The following is a 15,897-nucleotide window of genomic DNA, read 5'->3' as shown; positions in this document are numbered from 1 at the left end:
ATTGCATTCATGAAATAGGTACGAAGCTGACAGTCTCCTCGTAGCGCCCTCAGTGACAAGCTTGAGGACTGCTTTCGGTCAGGTTCCAATGAAGGCCCAAGTTGCACCAGCTCGAGGAAACTGCAGGTCAGAAGTGCACTTCGTAGCCAGCTCACAGCTTCACGTTTAGTGTCGTATTTAAGCGCCCGTTTGCTTCCGCGTCCACAGGGGCACTAGCAACGCACGCGGCATGCCCTCAAATTTTTATCGTTTGAGTTTGACTATCATAACCAGTTACCCAGCACACATAGAAACCAGGGAAGCTAGCCACACGTAACTAGGGTTACGAACCAAAGCGAGCCTTCACGCTTTGTGCACGGTTGTGGCCGCGGTCTATTCCCATTTCGGTAAGCGAACACGCTTTGGCCACAGCAGCAGTATAAAAGGCTCAGTGCTCATCGATGGATCTCTCCCCGAAGGCACTCGCAAGCAAACGACATTGCTGTACTTGGCCCAGGCGACGAACAGCAACGTCTCCGCCATCATGTATGTCACACACGCCGCCCTCAGAAATGATGACATCCTACACGAGATCTTCAAACACTTGAAACCCCCGCTCATATACTCCAAGCTGCATTGTTACCCATGTGAGCAAGACCCAGACTATCAACGGACGCTCTGCGCCGCCGCCCGCACGTGCAAAGCATTCAGTCAGCCCGCGTTGAAGTTCCTTTGGACACATGTCTTCACTTTGGACGCCCTGTTCTGCCTCTTGTCTTCATCCATCAAGATAGTCTCCGACGTCGTCATCCCAGACGAAGACGACCTGCCTCGCGAAGCGCCTCGGCATCAAGAGACAGTTTGGGTGCGTGAATAATTGCCAGTCGGTTTTCATGAAAGATGTTCATGCCAAGGTAGATCCTGGAAGGCCCAATCACCGACAATGAACGCGAACGCTTCCTCTGGTATACCCAATACATCCGGACAATGTATCTTCGGACGTCGCGTCGCGTTGATCCCTGGGTGTTCTTCCGCCTCTCGCATGAGAACCTCGGCATGCCCCTTGCGCCGCAGCTCAACACCATCATCTGTGAGTACGACTGGCCTTACATGGACATGGCCGTGTCGCTGTTGAGCGGTCCTTCACTCCGCGTGCTGGACCTCACATTTGGCGGCCCGGACTCCACAATCGACGACGATTGGAAGCTTCCGCTCAACCGACATAACTACGCACCCCGCCCACTACTCAAGAACATCTGCGCGTCCGCGCCGAACCTAGAGAAACTCTCCGTCGGTATGTGTGCGCACCCTTCGCTGCTGCACCCGATCGGCGACATGCAACAGCTGCGCGCTTTGGATCTTTCTACGATATGGACGCCGATCGACATGGATCTGGTACGGCGACTCTCGTGTCTCGTCCGGCTCGAGGAACTGGCATTCCCGCACTCTTTTGACACGCGAGACGCCGCACCATGCGAAGGCTTCAAGAATGTGAAAAGGCTATCTCTTCGTGGTAGCATCCGGACGATCCCGGCTCTGTTGGCCACATTGCCCGATCTGCGCCTCGAGGAGTTACGACTGATGGACGCTGTCATCGGGGAACCCGCCCCTGTCGAGGAACTCGTCACCAGCTTGCCGCTCGGGACTCGCAGCTCGCTCTCGAGTGTGCGGATCGAAAACCTGACCACACTCGGCAGCCTCGCGGCACCAGTGCCCACACTTATTGCTCCCTTCTTCACTCTGCCAAACATCCGGTCTTTCTTCCTCTTCGCAGAAGACCCTCTGAACTTCACAGACAAAGAGTTGCACGTCATTTGCGGAGTGTGGACGAAGCTGGAGGCCCTAACACTCTCGTGCAACATATCTTTCAGACCCGTGACCGTTGCGCCGACTATGGAGGGGATCATCGAGCTTGCAAACCTCTTTCCAATGCTTCATCGTGTCACCTTCTCCTCGGTCGTATTACAGCCGTCTCTAGGGATTGTCGACTCTCACCTCGTGCGTGAGCTCCCACTCGATGTTCAGATTCCGGACCGCAATCTACGCGATGTGCATCAAGTCGCGTGCATCTTATGGCACATGTTCCTTGGGCTTCACGTTCCCAACCTAGACAAGTTCTCTTTCAAGAAATGGTCTGCCGTCTTAGACGAGATCACACGTCTACAAGACGACTGGGAGAAACACCACGACTCGGAAGCTAGATGGTCAACGTGATGGTATTCTCGGACGTTAGTCGTATGCGGCGTATAAGAAGTTAGCTCCATCTAATGTGTTGCACTCAATCGAATTGTAGCATTCACATATATCTAAGAGCAATGGCTGCTGTGCTGCACCGCTGTCGCCCACATCCACCACGTTCGCTGCATTCACACATTTTAGAGGTCGATAACCGTCTTCTTGAGCCCGCGCCCGCCGAGGTATTCCGTAGCATACTCCGGAGAAAGTGTCGGCTGCTACGGTGGGTGCTGCACCATTACTAGGAGTCCATTGGACGGTGATCGACCCATCATTAATTCATTCCGGAGGCACAGCTGCCAACTATATGGAGTGATGGATGCCATCACGTCCACTCACTACACTCACAAACTATATCACGAGTGGATGCAGATCCCTGGCAGATCCCGTCTTTCTCTTAAATTCGTTTGACAGTTTCCTCCTCGGTTATTGAACGGTTTCAGCTATCGTAGTACCCGGGCATCTATCCAACGACGGCTACGTGCCACCGGTGTTCATGACCATGGACTCAGATCTGCAACTTCGAGTTGTCTCAGGGCGAGCTAATACCACGACTCATGTCGATACTGTAGTCGCCATCACGCAGCCTAAATGTGATCTCGACTACTATTCTTTTACCAACAAACCAACCTCCTGGCAGTGGCAGTGGCAGTCCGAGTCGGGATGTGTATGCCAGTGTAGCCGACTCTCGTCAGCAAGGTGTGTTCCATCATACATTTGCCAAATTTGTGATTGAAAGCGACTATTCAAAGTGCTACTAAATAGCTTAAACATCAGAGGCTCCGCACTATCCATCCTGACAAGTCCGATCGCGAACTTATCCCACTTTCGGTCACATTGCTTTCTACTGCTCCTTAGCAAACCGCGGATATCCTGGGTACGGCGGATATCCTGCCGGGTAGCCAGGGTACGGCTGACCGCTACCACTGTTCCCTGGGGCACCCGTCTGGTTCGGCGTGTTTGAAGACGTGTACGTGCTAGTGCTCGTGCTGGAGCTCGAACTGGTAGGCGCATCGCCGAAAACGGTCGTGGTGGTAGTGATGACGTCCGTGGAGGTAACGTCGAACTCGCCGCCATCGACAGTCGTCGTCGTTGTCACAGTCGGCTGGACGACGACGGGGATGGTCGAAGTCGATGTTGTAAAGGTTTGTTCGCGGTCGGTCACCGTGACAGTGATAGTCGTCACTGAATGAGACTCCATGGTCAAATTGAACACGAGGGGATGGGATAAGAGAGAACCTACCTGCGTGAGCGACAGACGCGAGAGCCAGGAGGCCAAAGGCGAGAGCGTGAATCTTTGCGAACATATTTGCGATTGGGAGCAGTGCAAAGTGAACGGGAAGAGTTGTGCCTTCCCCGCCGTCGGATTCAACCTATATACTCGCCCTCAGTCGTCCCACATGCAACGGATCCGAGGGCTGTTCTCGCCGTCCTTGTCTGGGCCCGCGGGACGTTAGGTAATGGACGTCAGTCCGCGCGAGGTGGATCGGAACGCACCTGCTTCCGCGCGGATTACTCGGACTTACAACATGACGGTGTGGCGGCGGCGGCGGCGATATTTGCAAGTTGTTGGGGCATTTCCAGGGGGAATGCGGACACAGATTGGGAATGGGGCGGCAGCAAATACATACGTCAGAATTACTTAGTGGATGCGCGAAGTTAGTAGTGTGGTAGCCACTACTTAACTTCGCGCATCCACTGTGTCTCGTATTGTGTCTCGTATTACTACACAGACGTATGAGCATATCTGAATTCTTCTGAGCTAGGAACTTGGACCATCTCGCTTCTTGTCATGTAATCAGAGTGTTGGCGTGGAGGATTTGACATGTGCAGTTTTACGCGACAAGTAAATACTGGCGTTCAGTGGTCCATTTCCCAATGTACAAACCGCGGAGGGGTGCCAATCCGAGTATCCTGACTCTGACGCAATACGTAAATTGCTTCTTAGCAGACATTGCGATACTCCTCACGATGATCACAACAAATGAACGCGCCGTGTGATTTTTAAATTCCATTTACGTCGTGAAAGTACATGTATTCCACAATCAGTGTCATAGACCGTGAATCCGAAGCAGCGAATACAATCAGGGCGGCGTCTCAGTTGTATAGAACGTCGTCGTCGTCGTCGTGAGGGTCGGCACAGTGACAGTTTCGTCGTATGTGGTCGTCGTGGAGGTCACTGTGACCGGATCGGTTGACGTCGACGAAGTGTAAGCGATGCGCGTGCGCGTGATGGTCGACGTCGTCGAGGTTCTGACGACGACTGCTATGTGTGAGTCGATGCCAAGAGGGGAACCAAACGCGAAAGCTTACCAGCATCTGCGAGGGGCGCTGACACGAGCACGAGCGCGAGCAAGGTAGTGCGCAGTGAGATGAACATTGTAGCGATCGAGTGCGGGGTGACGTGAAGATAGATGGTGTCAACGCATTACTCACCTATTATATAGGCGCATTGCCCACAATCGCAGTCATTCCGGTCCCCGAACCTGACAACGGGGATGTTCGCAATACGTCTGTGACGCCGCATCCGCGCGGAAGGCGGGTAGTCGGAGGCGGAAGCTTTCGTGACGGCAGTGGCAGCAAAAGTCAAAGCCAGGGGATCGTTTAATCGGCGGAAGAGGAACGTATGCCCATGATGTAATTGGACAGTTAACCCGGGAGCATAGCAAACGCATTGGGGTGTCGATAAGTTACAACGACCAGTCCTTGCGGACGAAGTTGACGTTGAGTACTATGACGAAGCGCCCGACCGAATAGGGGTTTCAGCAGATTATTATGTAATGACAATGATAGGCGCGCGTCACCCACGATCGTTGCAGGAGGAGACCGCAGTAGTGTAATATCCTTCAGATAGCTGGAAACAAAGTTGCAGCGACGCGTAACAAGTGAGTCCCCGTAAACACACATCGCCATTATATGTTATCAAACAACAAATGGCGAGACGACGAACCTACCGGTTACTGCCCCGTTAGCCAGTCCCGCTCAAGCTACTAAACTGCCGCGCCTGCGGACACAATAACGGTCGCAGTCGTATGTATTGACGACGACAGTGTCCCCCATAGTCCGCATCTCTTTCTCGCTCTTCTAGTGCTGTGTTTATCTGTCGTCTCAGCCCACTCATTCACAGAGGGTTCACAGCATGCCGCTTTGCACGTCTGAAGACTCTGAACTTCCCTAGGGAGTCGTGGTAAAGTACCCTGCATGCTTTCAGCACCGTTCAGCCCATCTTACTAATCTACGATGCTGAAGCAAATCTCAAATATGGCGCTACATGGACAAGTCGCGCAAATTGAGCGGGCTGGCACTGCGGACACTGCCAGCCACCTTACTGTCAGCCAGCTCGAACACGATGTCAGCCTTCCAAATCCACCTGGCACATAAATATGCATCGCGTTCATGACTAGCCTTCCTCCTCCCCCTCATCCGCTTTGCGGCCTCCCCCCCTTGCCATGTACAACCCCGTACTGGAAGCGACGCGAGTGTCCTCGTCACAAAGCAGTCGTGACTCTCAGAGCACCGCTGTCTCTTCGGGAACAAACGTCGCAGGGGTCAACTCCGACAAGGCCTCTTCGAACTTCGCAGGGTCTGCAACAAAAATTGTACCGGGGGGAGAAAAGCCTCAGCCCGCTCCCGGTCATGCGGCCAAGAAGAGGTACACTCTGCAGGACGGCAGGGCAGTCCTCACCGAGCGGGAGGCGTACGACAACTTGGGATTCAGCTTCCCTACCTGGAAGAAGTGGTCCATCCTCTCTGTCATCTTCGCGATCCAGGTGTCCATGAACCTCAACGCGTCGCTGTATGCCAACGCCGCTCCACTGCTGAGCAACCACTTCCACATCAGCGAACAGGTATGTTGCCTCGATCCGTGCAGCGAGTGCTCTAGTTGACTTTGTGTAGGCGGCTCGGGTTGGCCAAATGATCTTCCTTGTCGCGTATGCCTTTGGGAGCGAGCTGTGGGCGCCGTGGTCCGAGGAGCTCGGACGCTGGCCTATTCTCCAGCTGAGCTTGTGCCTAGTTAACAGTATATCTAATTATCCTTCATACGCACAGTAGACGAGACTGAGCCGTCATTCAGTTTGGCAGATTCCATGTGCACTGGCTCCCAACTACGGGACCATCGTCGTGGCTAGGTTTCTCGGCGGCATTTCTTCAGCGGGTGGATCCGTGACACTCGGCATGGGTATGTCCATCTCCTTCCGAGTCTTGGGGAATTCACGTTGAAAAGTCCAACCAGTCGCCGACATGTGGACGGCACAAGAGCAACAATTCGCGGTCGCATTCATAGTGTTCTCCTCGGTCGGTGGGTCCGTCATCGGCCCCATTTTCGGTGGCCTTATCGAGGCAAACCTATCATGGTGCGTCCTACTTACGATGATTCCAATCCGCCGCTTTCTCGACACTCACGCGCGTCCAACAGGCACTGGAATGTCCGTCCTGCATCTACAAGTCCGTGATCTCTCCCGTACTGACTTTAGCTCGTTGCAGTTCTGGATACAGCTCATCGCGGGCGGCGTTGTCCAGGCCGTGCACTTCTTCTTCGTCCCCGAAACGTGCGCCAAAGTCTTGCTCGATCGCGAAGCTAAGAGGCGCCGCAGAGCGGGTGAGGAAGTCGTGTATGGTCCGTCGGAGGTTGAGGAGAATCGGTTTGCGCCGCGGAAGATCCTCACGATCTGGATACGGCCGGTATGTCTCGCCTCGCCCTTCCAGTGGTACATATATTTGACATGGCGTGCAGTTCCACATGTTCCTCTGCGAGCCGATCGTGCTCTTCCTGTCACTCCTGAGCGGCTTCAGCGATGCGCTCATCTTTACATTCCTCGAGTCGTTCGGACCTGTCTTCAGGCAATGGGGGTTCACCACCGAAACGATGGGTGCAGCCTTCGTGGCGTCAGTCCTTTAAATCGGTTGTGCTGGCAGACCATCTGACATGCGCGCTTCACAGAATCGCTGTGGGGTATTTTATTGCGTATGCGTCGTTTATACCCTGGATATGGAAGCAACGCAACCAACTCCGGAAGGACCCGCACTCGTTGCAGCCGGAGGCCCGTCTGTGGTGGCTCCTCTTCAGTAAGACTCCGTATTTTCCTCTATTTGACACAGCACTTACCGATCGGAAGCTGTGCCTCTGGAGCCGATTGGGCTGTTCGGCTTCGCATGGACGAGTTTCGGCCCACCGCACGTCCCCTGGATCGCGCCGATGATCTTCGCAGCAATGATTGCTATTGCGAATGTAAGTGCCCCAGCTCAGCGTCGCATTCTGCTCTGTTAACCCGCGATACCATCAGTTCGCGATCTACATGGCTACCATCGACTATATGATCGAGGTCGGTGTCCATCGCAGTTCTTGCTTCACCCTCTGACTGCGTACTTCGCAGGCATACGGCCCCTACGCAGCGTCAGCGACAGGTGGAAACGGGTTCGCAAGAGACTTCCTAGCAGGCATTGCAGCCCTCTATTCCGTTCCACGTGAGTATCATCCTTCCCGTCTATAATCTCTCCAGACATCCACCCACTCATGCACCCGACGCGCAGTGTACACGAACCTCGGACCTCATTCGCTCGAATGGGCATCGACGCTCCTCGGCTTCCTCGCCATTCTCGTCGCCATCCCGGTATACATATTCTACTGGAAGGGACCCGAGATCAGGGCGCGCTCCCGGTTCGCGCAGGAGCTCGTACGGAGGGAAGAGCGGGAGGAAAAGGAGGCGACGGAGGAGGGCGCTGCGGGGATGGGCGGTGTGCGCACTGGGATTGTATAGCTGGTTTCTTCAATTTTGGGCTTTTGGTATTTTGGGATTGTGGTGTAGGGTTCTGCGTTCGTAATGGGATGTTCTATTTGGGTTCATCATCAGCTGTTGGCCCGTCTACGGGCGCTTGGTGGCGCGTGCGTGAGCGCTTGTGAGGGTCTGCTCGTCGGCGACCTCATGTCCTCCCCCTCCTCGACTCTACAACTCTGCACCATTCATTCTTACGACTACGCACTTACTCAGTGACTGATTCTACTGTGTTATCTACGTGTGGCCTTGCTCATGCTCTCCGCTGGTCGCGCCACCCCGGATTCAATATCCAACGTTCAACGCTGGCACAAATCTGCCACAATCAATGCATCGTCGGCTGGTCTGGTCGCCGACTTTCGCCGACTCTCTTGGCTCACAGGATCAGACATGCAATACTTTTCCACAACTTTTCCACCCGGAAAACGTATGGCTACGCGCGTGTTCTGGATGCTCACACCAAGGACAAACCGCTAACAAAGAACGAATGTGCATGGGGCATCACCCGCCGTGCCAGCACCCATACTCATCCGGTGAGCCCATCCCAGAAAATTCAGCTTCGTGCCGTTTTAACAGTCGAGCAGTCATTCAACGGTGTCTACAGCGCGTCAACGTACCTATGCTCGAGCTCTAGATCTGGACGTCTTCTATGCCATATACTCGCCGTCAACTCGTCGCCTCCTCGCGCTGGACTCGGGGGCAGCGTATGCTGCGTAAGTAGGCCACAGATACAACATATGGCTCGACAACGCATGGCAGCGCAACTGCGGTCTGCTACGACAAAGATTCCCAGGTACGCTCTCGCCGATAACTATATACATGCACTGTATCTGAACGTCCTGGTCCAGCCTCACACGATAAGTGTGCCATCGTAGAACTCCTGTACGACGTTGCTGCCACTGCCTTTGCCTAGTCTTTATGGTGAGTTTGACGCGCCCGTTCTCATGACTTCGAATTCTAGTTTGAGACACGCGAGGACTGATGGCACCATCAGTTCTCCCCGGAGGGCTGCGATACATTGCACCCTGATGCTATGGACTCAACTGCGCACTCACTGTGCCTCGGTGCCCTGAGAATAGGGGTTCCGTGAACCTTAACCTCGTATCAGGTTTTCCGGGCCCTTGGTCTTATCTGCCCACAATCAGGGCACACGGTGTCGGCCTTCTTCCTCGCCCGACTGGCGGCCCGTACTTCAAGTGACTCCCACAGGCAACCAACACGCAACGTTGCCCACCATCACCACCACCACCTCCACCTGCAAGGCGCAACATGCCTTCTCTGGACATCGCCACCGTCCGTAGCGCGTTCCCTGCTCTCTCGTCGGGTTTCCTGTACGCGGACAACGCAGGAGGCTCGCAATGTCTTGCCGACGCGGTCACCCGTATCTCGGACTACCTCCTCAACACCAACGTCCAGCTTGGTGCCGACTACGTCGTGTCGCAGAAGAGCACGTCCCGAGTTGCATCGGGAGCAGAAGCAGCGAAGGAGCTGTTCAACGCGGATAGCGTCGGTGAAATCGCCTTCGGCAGCAGCGCGACGATGCTGGTCGCGAACTTGGCCCGGGCGATGGAGAAGGACGTGCAGGAAGGCGACGAAGTCATCATCACCGGCGAGCATGAGGGTGAGTCATTTGCTCTCAGGGCGAGCCATCACAGTACCTCGGCCCTTGAATGAGCTGAATGTGAACTGCCTGTGCAGCGAACGTCGGCCCGTGGAAGCGGCTCGCTGCCCGACGTGGGGCGATCATCAAGCTTTGGCTCCCATCCCAGATCGCTGCGTCTCCGAACAATCCCTATGCGGTCTCTCTGCAGCTGGAAGACCTCCTGCCCCTCATCACCGCCAAGACACGCCTCATCGCGTTTACGGCTTGTTCGAACATCCTTGGCTCTGTCGTGCCCGTGAAGGAGATCGTCCACGCCGCGCGGGAGAAGGCGCGGAAATTTGGGGCGCCGAAGTTCGAAGTGGCCGTCGACTGCGTGGCGTACGCGCCGCATCGGCGCATCGACGTGAAAGACTGGGACATCGACTACTGCGTCTTCTCGGTGTACAAGGTACGCTGGTGACTCGCCTCTGCATGCCATCTCTTGACGTATCTCGTGGTGCAGGTGTACGGCCCGCACGCGTCGGCGCTCTACGTGCGCGCGTCGGCGCTAACGAGCTCCCTCTCCTCGCTTGCGCACCACTTCCTCTCTGTCGACGCCAAGCCGTACAAGCTCCAGCCTGGCGGGCCCGGCTACGAGATCGTCTACGGCTGCACCGCCGTGCCGCCCTACCTAAAGTCGCTCGCGCCGTCGGCTCTCTCGCGGATGCATTCGACGCCATTGCGGCGCACGAGCAGACGCTGCTGAAACCGCTCCTCGCGTATCTCAGGAGCAAGGCGGAGAGGGCGTCCAGATCGTGGGCGACGAGCACGAGGGCCTGAGCCGCGTACCCACCGTCAGCTTTGTGGTCGCTGGTGAGAGGCCGATACGGAGCAAGGACGTCGTCAAGGCGTTCGACGAGAAAGGCGATGTACGTGGCGCGTTGCTCTCTGCTCTGCGAACTGCGCTGATGAGTGCACATCGCTGCGTTCCGTTCGTCACTAACGGTAGATCGGGATCCGGTATGGACACTTCTATGCGTACACACTGGTCGACACGCTGCAGCCGAAACTTGACGTCGACGATGCTGTCGTGCGCATCTCCTTTGTACACTACAACACTGTGCAGGAGGTCGAAACGATCATCAGGGTCTTGGACGAGGTACTAGCATAGCCGCATGCTAGTGAGTAGCCGTACTGTTATCATGGTGGTTTCGTCGCGACTAACCAGTCATCAGGATACAGCGCGCTCTGTCTCACTCGATGTAAACACCGGAGAAAGTCGGCAAGTTACTAGCGGCATCATTCACACGATGTTTACGAATGCGTCATGAGAAAGTAAACTGCGAGGTCGGCCGCAACGGCAGACCGCACTAAGTAGAAGTCAGTCCCGCTCCAATCAACCTTCATCAACGCGAAAACGAACCTCAGTGTATATAGCGTCAATCGCCTTCATAGATTCCATCGAGTCCTCTGCGGAACGCCACGCGCTAGGCTGACGCCCTCTGACTTTGTCCACGAACGCTTCCAACTGATACCTATACCTATTCAGTCGCCGATACCGGATCAGCGTCGCACGCGCGTGAAAAGCCATACAATGTACGCACGCAGACCACCACTCCTCTCCCAGCCCCTCCTTCGGCTTGTACGCCGCCTCCGTCCACGCTGCACCCCCCTTCGGATGCACTGTGATCGAGTGATAGAGGTGGGGCAGCACGTAGTTCGACCACTCGACCGCGCCCTCCTTGCACTCCACCCTCAGCACCATCTTGATCCACTGTGGGAGCAGCCCGAACGGGCCCCAGCCGTCCATGCACGAGTCGGTGATTATCGTTGCGGGAATGTCGGCCGGCCCGAAGGAGAGGTGCGTCTCGATTTTGCGGTCGATGTTGGTTGTCCCGGGTCGAAGGGTTGCTGTGGCGGAGTGGACTGAGGCTTCGTGTGAGGTGAGGAAGCGCATGCAGTTGATAGGATATGCTGTACATAGCGTAACGCGGCGCGTCAGACAGGAGGATGATGAGATCGGTCTGGGACGCGACGTACGTGCCATGTCCATGAGCGCCCCGCCTCCTAGGTCGTAGTTGAAGCGAATGTCGTCCTTCAAGAAGAAGACACTATCCCAGACGCCAAGGTATGTCGACATGTTGACGATTGGTCCGAGCTCGTCCACTAACTCCTTCACCCTCAGCAATGAAGGATGGAAACTATCCACAATCAGCGATTATTGCGCGCCAAGAGCCGTAGAAGGCTTGGCGTACCGAACTTGCCAGGCTTCTAGCAGCACCAGGTTCCGCTCGGCGGCAAACGCGAACATCTGGCGTGCTTCTTCCTCGTTGTCAGCGATTGGTTTCTCGCACAAGACGTGTTTGCCTGCGGCGAGAGCCTTCATCGTCCATTCAAAGTGCAAGCTATTCGGGAGCTGCGACGGTTTGCGCCTCAACTAAATGCTGTCCCGACAGAGCGAATACGACAGAACTCACTCCGATGTAAACGGCATCAACCTCAAGGTCGTCTACCAGGTCTGCAATTGAACTCGTTCAATGGCTATGCTCATGTTCAAAGACATGTGGCATATTCACCTTGGTAAGCCATCGAGCCTCCATATGCCTTGGGAATGTCCCACTGCTTCGCGAATGCATCGGCGCGCTCTTGATTTCGCGCCGCGATAGCTGTGACCAGGACATCCTCATGGTTCCTTGCAGGTTTCACAATCGCATCTGGCGCAATGCGCGCTGCTCCCAGCACGCCGAAGCGCAGGGGACTGGGCGTCTTCTCCACTCGTGGTGGATTGCTGCCCTGTTGAGAAGGTCAGCGGAAGGCCTACGACGGATAGCAGACGATGAGACGTACGGTGGTGAGGCGCCGCACAAACGCTAGCAAGGAGCTCATGCTTTGGAGATTGTGGGGGAGGTGCGGAGATTCTGTACGGCCTGGAGTCACTTGTAAGATGCGTCGGTCTCAGCGCTCAGCGCTCAGCGCCGAACTGTGTGTATCATGGGTCACCGCCACACGGTCGTTTCGGTGGCAAGTTCCGGCGGAACCACGTCGCTATATGAGTCGGCGGGGAACACGGTAGCCAGATGGGCCTGTGGAGTACGTGCCCGGATAGCTATAGCTGTGCGAAGCTCACACTCGGCCCTGCACGTTGACGATGGGTCACGACGAGCTTTTCCCCAACGATTTTCTCCCCGAGTTTGCTGACGCACGAGTTCCGCTGGGACAACGAGTGTCGGGAAGGTCCGGGAAGGTCAGCATTTACTAGCGGGGCGCACGCAAGGGCCGTATCAAGCTGCAGCCGAGCTGGGTGTTTGACGACCAGGTGCATATGAGAGTAGTGCGGTCCATCGAACGGTATGTAGACCTCCCTCCCGCACGCATGAGCTCGCGATCCAGACGTCATTTGCGCGTTCCATCGCCAAATACACGGCGAAGAGTCTCGCACATGTTGACGACGATGTGCAAGGGGACATGGGTATACGCGTGATTATAGGCACTGTCGAACTTCCTGGCGTTGTTAGGCCACTCATTGACGCGACGATGACTGTTCGTCTTACCGTTTGATGTCACGATGTGGGTCCGACCAAGAGCCTGAGTGAATAGGTGACGATTAGATCACTGTGAAGCAACACTCGTGATGAGCTGTTACTTCGACACGTCTAACAAGGAGTCAACTGTAGCAGATGCACAGTAAGAACGTGAATTGAAGCACGATGGATGCCCACTCCTAAAGCCGGCTCGTAAACCGGATGTCGAGGATCGCACCGTTCAAAGACATCACAACTTCGCTCTAACCGACCGCTCAAGCACACAAGCCAAAGTCTCCGAAACTCTTCGTATCTCATTAATCCACGTCGGGTGTACAACTAGAAAGTACCATGCAATTCCTCCCCACCCCTCCATCCAGCCGTTCATCAGAAGTCGAGCTCACGCGGGCGGCGCGGGCCGTTACTTGAGCCCCCCGAAGACCTGTGCTTGGACTCACGGTTCGGTACGTGCGGGTTGTGCTGGCGGTACTTCGGGGGAGGGTTCGGGTCCTTCGCCGAGTACGCTGGCTTCTTGCCGTTGATGGGGTCGTTCTTGTGGTAGCGGGGTGGGTCTTCGCGCGCCATCACCTCCTCGACGTCGCGCGCCCACATGTCCTCCAACTCCTCGCGCGCCCAGAGATCGTCGACCTCCGCGAGCTCACGCGGGCGGCGCGGACCGTTACTCGAGCCCCCCGAAGGCCTGTGCTTGGACTCACGGTCCGGCACGTGCGGATTGTGCTGGCGGTACTTCGGGGGAGGGTTCGGGTCCTTCGCCGAGTACGCTGGCTTCCTGCCGTTGATGGAGTCGTGCTTGCGGTAGGGAGGCGGGTCTTCGCGTGCCATCACCTCCTCGACATCGCGCGCCCAGAGATCGTCGACCTCCGCGAGCTCACGCGGGCGGCGCGGACCATTACTCGAGCCCCCCGAAGACCTGTGCTTGGACTCACGGTTCGGCACGTGCGGGTTGTGCTGGCGGTACTTCGGGGGAGGGTTCGGGTCCTTCGCAGAGTACGCGGGCTTCTTGCCGTTGATGGGGTCGTTCTTGTGGTAGCGGGGCGGGTCTTCACGCGCGCCGAGCACGTCCGTGACGGCACGAGCGAGGAGAGAAGTCGCCTCGTCGAAGTCGGACCGGGCGAGCAGGTCGGCGACCTCGGCGTCGTAGGCGCGAGCCTCGAGACCGTCGGTCCTGCGGAGGTAAGTCAGCGCCGTTGCGCCCAAGTACAGATGGAAACGACATACGCGTCAGAGGCGACTGGCATAGCGAACGCAGCGGGCGCCACAGCGGCGACAGCGCAAAGCAGGGAAATAGCGGCTCCGAAACGCATGGTGAATGAAAATTATCTGCAGTGATGCACGGGCTGGATCGTGAAGAATGAGAGAGCGAGAGTCGTGAAAATAAAACAAGCAAAGCTGTAGAGACAACGGTCAGTCAACAATTCACAGTGAAGGGAGTATACACGGAATACTCACTAGCCAGTACTTGCTTGTGGAGGTGAGCCCGAGAAGGTGAAGTGAGCTGGGGATTGAGAGCGGCGAGAGGTCCCTTTTATGTGGAAGCCCAGCGTCTCTTGCCAGTCATTTGGAGGAGGCCAAGCAGAGGCCGAGCCTGGATTCCGAGGAGCGCGGAGAGGAACACGCAGAGGCGAGCGACAGCGTGTCCGTGTCGAGTTGACGTATCACCGTATCAGCGCGCCTCTCCGTGACACATTCGTGATAAATGCATTGACTACAGCGAGGACTTGAACTTGGCAAGAACGGGGTGCATGGCAGTTGCATCCTGCAGTACGTGTCTGCTGAACGTTTTGGAGAATATGCACTTGGATCGCAACCGTGCTGGTATGCTATCGTTCCCCACCTTTGCTCTACTACGCGCCCACCTGGACTCGTGTAAGAGTGTCTTGGATTCAGCGAAGCCGTGCAACTCGAAGCTTGAAGCTTGAAGGCCGTCGTGTCGCGAACAGAGAGCACGGCATGGTTCAGCGGGTGGCGGTGGCGACTGAACGAAGACTGAGTACCAGCAGAGCGCCAAGTCCGATTAGTACCGGACCTCGGGTAGAGGCCGCAAGGTACTAGTACGTAGTGCATTCTGTCAACCAGCTGTCAACGCCATTTGGCACAGCCGTTGATCTTCAAGTTGACATCAATCACGAAGCGATCAGAAGCGGTGCGCCGATCGCTTTGCCACCCACTGCTAGCGTCCGACCACTGCCATGTCTATGAGGGCTCGCGCTATCCCAGGCCCTCCGCATGATGCAGCGAACGGCAGTAGCGCTACCGCGTGCTTCCACCTTAGTACAGCCACGGACTCGAGGCAACGCTGAGTGATGCCAATGCGCCGGAAGAACCGCCGCTGACGTCTAGAAGGATGTCGAATCCGCAGTTCTTCGCACTAGTAGTACCAGGTTCTAGCCATGGACCCCGCGGGGCTTATTCGCACAAAATCAAAGGCGCAACAGACCCCTGCTGCTGCCTATCTCCGAGGATGCAGAGGCGGGGACAAGTCAAACGTTGATGTTTTCTGCTCTCAACTTCTCGAAGACGGGTGTATAGGATTCCGGAGGAGATGCGGTGCGGTTATGCTGGAGCGTCCTGGCTGTGTTTTTCATTTGTATGACGGAGGACGGGGAGGCGCGATACAAACTCAACGCATGATAGTGTCGACATAGTGATGGCCCATCGCGCGTATCCGTAATGCTACTGTTTGAAAGCATACTTGGAGGGCTTCATTAGCATCCCAACGGCTGGTACTGTAGTTTCGGCTCGCAGGCGTAGGTTCGACACAGACCCCGCACGTGAACGTGGACGG

At 56.1% G+C, this 15,897-nt stretch overlaps 8 protein-coding genes across 8 annotated transcripts; 3 read left to right on the top strand and 5 right to left on the bottom strand.

The window, feature by feature from the left end:
• Nucleotides 1–523: 523 nt before the first annotated feature.
• On the top strand, nucleotides 524–2,284 carry B0H18DRAFT_1175366 (uncharacterized protein; the record flags this gene model as incomplete). Its single annotated transcript, XM_048035928.1, has 2 exons — nucleotides 524–844; nucleotides 898–2,284. 2 exons carry the CDS (start codon nucleotides 524–526, stop codon nucleotides 2,191–2,193), a joined length of 1,617 nt encoding a protein of 538 aa, XP_047892607.1. The 3' UTR covers nucleotides 2,194–2,284.
• A 649-nt stretch (nucleotides 2,285–2,933) lies between these two features.
• On the bottom strand, nucleotides 2,934–3,846 carry B0H18DRAFT_1211812 (uncharacterized protein). The gene is made up of 3 exons (XM_048036431.1): nucleotides 3,712–3,846; nucleotides 3,458–3,651; nucleotides 2,934–3,399 (listed from the first exon to the last, which is right to left on the bottom strand). Exons 2-3 carry the CDS (start codon nucleotides 3,519–3,521, stop codon nucleotides 3,059–3,061), a joined length of 405 nt encoding a protein of 134 aa, XP_047892606.1. The 5' UTR covers nucleotides 3,522–3,651; nucleotides 3,712–3,846; the 3' UTR covers nucleotides 2,934–3,058.
• Nucleotides 3,847–4,203: 357 nt separating this feature from the next.
• On the bottom strand, nucleotides 4,204–4,940 carry B0H18DRAFT_1011722 (uncharacterized protein). Its single transcript, XM_048029004.1, has 2 exons — nucleotides 4,528–4,940; nucleotides 4,204–4,477 (listed from the first exon to the last, which is right to left on the bottom strand). Exons 1-2 carry the CDS (start codon nucleotides 4,592–4,594, stop codon nucleotides 4,299–4,301), a joined length of 246 nt encoding a protein of 81 aa, XP_047892605.1. The 5' UTR covers nucleotides 4,595–4,940; the 3' UTR covers nucleotides 4,204–4,298.
• Nucleotides 4,941–5,663: 723 nt separating this feature from the next.
• B0H18DRAFT_1119891 (major facilitator superfamily domain-containing protein) lies at nucleotides 5,664–7,973 on the top strand (the record flags this gene model as incomplete). Its single annotated transcript, XM_048034013.1, has 12 exons — nucleotides 5,664–6,062; nucleotides 6,112–6,235; nucleotides 6,290–6,394; nucleotides 6,449–6,569; nucleotides 6,632–6,641; nucleotides 6,700–6,897; nucleotides 6,950–7,101; nucleotides 7,157–7,281; nucleotides 7,332–7,444; nucleotides 7,500–7,538; nucleotides 7,590–7,680; nucleotides 7,747–7,973. The coding sequence occupies 12 exons, from the start codon at nucleotides 5,664–5,666 to the stop codon at nucleotides 7,971–7,973; spliced, it is 1,704 nt and encodes a 567-aa protein (XP_047892604.1).
• Nucleotides 7,974–9,257: 1,284 nt separating this feature from the next.
• On the top strand, nucleotides 9,258–10,741 carry B0H18DRAFT_1085466 (PLP-dependent transferase; the record flags this gene model as incomplete). Its single annotated transcript, XM_048031923.1, has 5 exons — nucleotides 9,258–9,609; nucleotides 9,687–10,039; nucleotides 10,094–10,249; nucleotides 10,359–10,499; nucleotides 10,580–10,741. The coding sequence occupies 5 exons, from the start codon at nucleotides 9,258–9,260 to the stop codon at nucleotides 10,739–10,741; spliced, it is 1,164 nt and encodes a 387-aa protein (XP_047892603.1).
• On the bottom strand, nucleotides 10,723–12,521 carry B0H18DRAFT_426033 (uncharacterized protein). Its single transcript, XM_048038061.1, has 8 exons — nucleotides 12,418–12,521; nucleotides 12,147–12,363; nucleotides 12,048–12,088; nucleotides 11,826–11,986; nucleotides 11,611–11,771; nucleotides 11,175–11,544; nucleotides 10,994–11,111; nucleotides 10,723–10,940 (listed from the first exon to the last, which is right to left on the bottom strand). The coding sequence occupies exons 1-8, from the start codon at nucleotides 12,454–12,456 to the stop codon at nucleotides 10,896–10,898; spliced, it is 1,152 nt and encodes a 383-aa protein (XP_047892602.1). The 5' UTR covers nucleotides 12,457–12,521; the 3' UTR covers nucleotides 10,723–10,895.
• A 134-nt stretch (nucleotides 12,522–12,655) lies between these two features.
• B0H18DRAFT_1011704 (uncharacterized protein) lies at nucleotides 12,656–13,134 on the bottom strand. The gene has a single exon (XM_048029003.1). It carries the CDS (start codon nucleotides 13,092–13,094, stop codon nucleotides 12,852–12,854), a length of 243 nt encoding a protein of 80 aa, XP_047892601.1. The 5' UTR covers nucleotides 13,095–13,134; the 3' UTR covers nucleotides 12,656–12,851.
• A 344-nt stretch (nucleotides 13,135–13,478) lies between these two features.
• Nucleotides 13,479–14,416, bottom strand: B0H18DRAFT_1119888 (uncharacterized protein; the record flags this gene model as incomplete). Its single annotated transcript, XM_048034012.1, has 2 exons — nucleotides 13,479–14,277; nucleotides 14,331–14,416. The coding sequence occupies 2 exons, from the start codon at nucleotides 14,414–14,416 to the stop codon at nucleotides 13,479–13,481; spliced, it is 885 nt and encodes a 294-aa protein (XP_047892600.1).
• Nucleotides 14,417–15,897: the final 1,481 nt, after the last annotated feature.

This window comes from Fomitopsis serialis (genome assembly GCF_022376445.1).
Source record: "Fomitopsis serialis strain Sig1Antser10 chromosome Unknown B0H18scaffold_40, whole genome shotgun sequence".
Classification (NCBI taxonomy): Eukaryota; Fungi; Basidiomycota; class Agaricomycetes; order Polyporales; family Fomitopsidaceae; genus Fomitopsis; species Fomitopsis serialis.
Note: the sequence above shows the minus strand (reverse complement) of the source record. Positions and strands in the feature narration are given on the sequence as shown.

What these genes read in the sequence shown, in the direction of transcription:
- B0H18DRAFT_426033 (XM_048038061.1), bottom strand. Translation starts at nt 12,456, where the DNA reads ATGAGCTCCTTGCTAGCGTTTGTGCGGCGCCTCACCACC. An exon ending in TTGTGCGGCGCCTCACCACC is followed by an intron (nt 12,364 to 12,417) that starts GTACGTCTCATC and finishes CCTTCTCAACAG; the next exon opens with GGCAGCAATCCACCACGAGT. An exon ending in TTGATGCCGTTTACATCGGA is followed by an intron (nt 11,987 to 12,047) that starts GTGAGTTCTGTC and finishes AAACCGTCGCAG; the next exon opens with CTCCCGAATAGCTTGCACTT.
- B0H18DRAFT_1011722 (XM_048029004.1), bottom strand. Translation starts at nt 4,594, where the DNA reads ATGTTCATCTCACTGCGCACTACCTTGCTCGCGCTCGTGCTCGTGTCA. An exon ending in AGCGCCCCTCGCAGATGCTG is followed by an intron (nt 4,478 to 4,527) that starts GTAAGCTTTCGC and finishes CACACATAGCAG; the next exon opens with TCGTCGTCAGAACCTCGACG.
- B0H18DRAFT_1011704 (XM_048029003.1), bottom strand. Translation starts at nt 13,094, where the DNA reads ATGAGTGGCCTAACAACGCCAGGAAGTTCGACAGTGCCTATAATCACG.
- B0H18DRAFT_1211812 (XM_048036431.1), bottom strand. Translation starts at nt 3,521, where the DNA reads ATGTTCGCAAAGATTCACGCTCTCGCCTTTGGCCTCCTGGCTCTCGCG. An exon ending in CGCGTCTGTCGCTCACGCAG is followed by an intron (nt 3,400 to 3,457) that starts GTAGGTTCTCTC and finishes AGTCTCATTCAG; the next exon opens with TGACGACTATCACTGTCACG.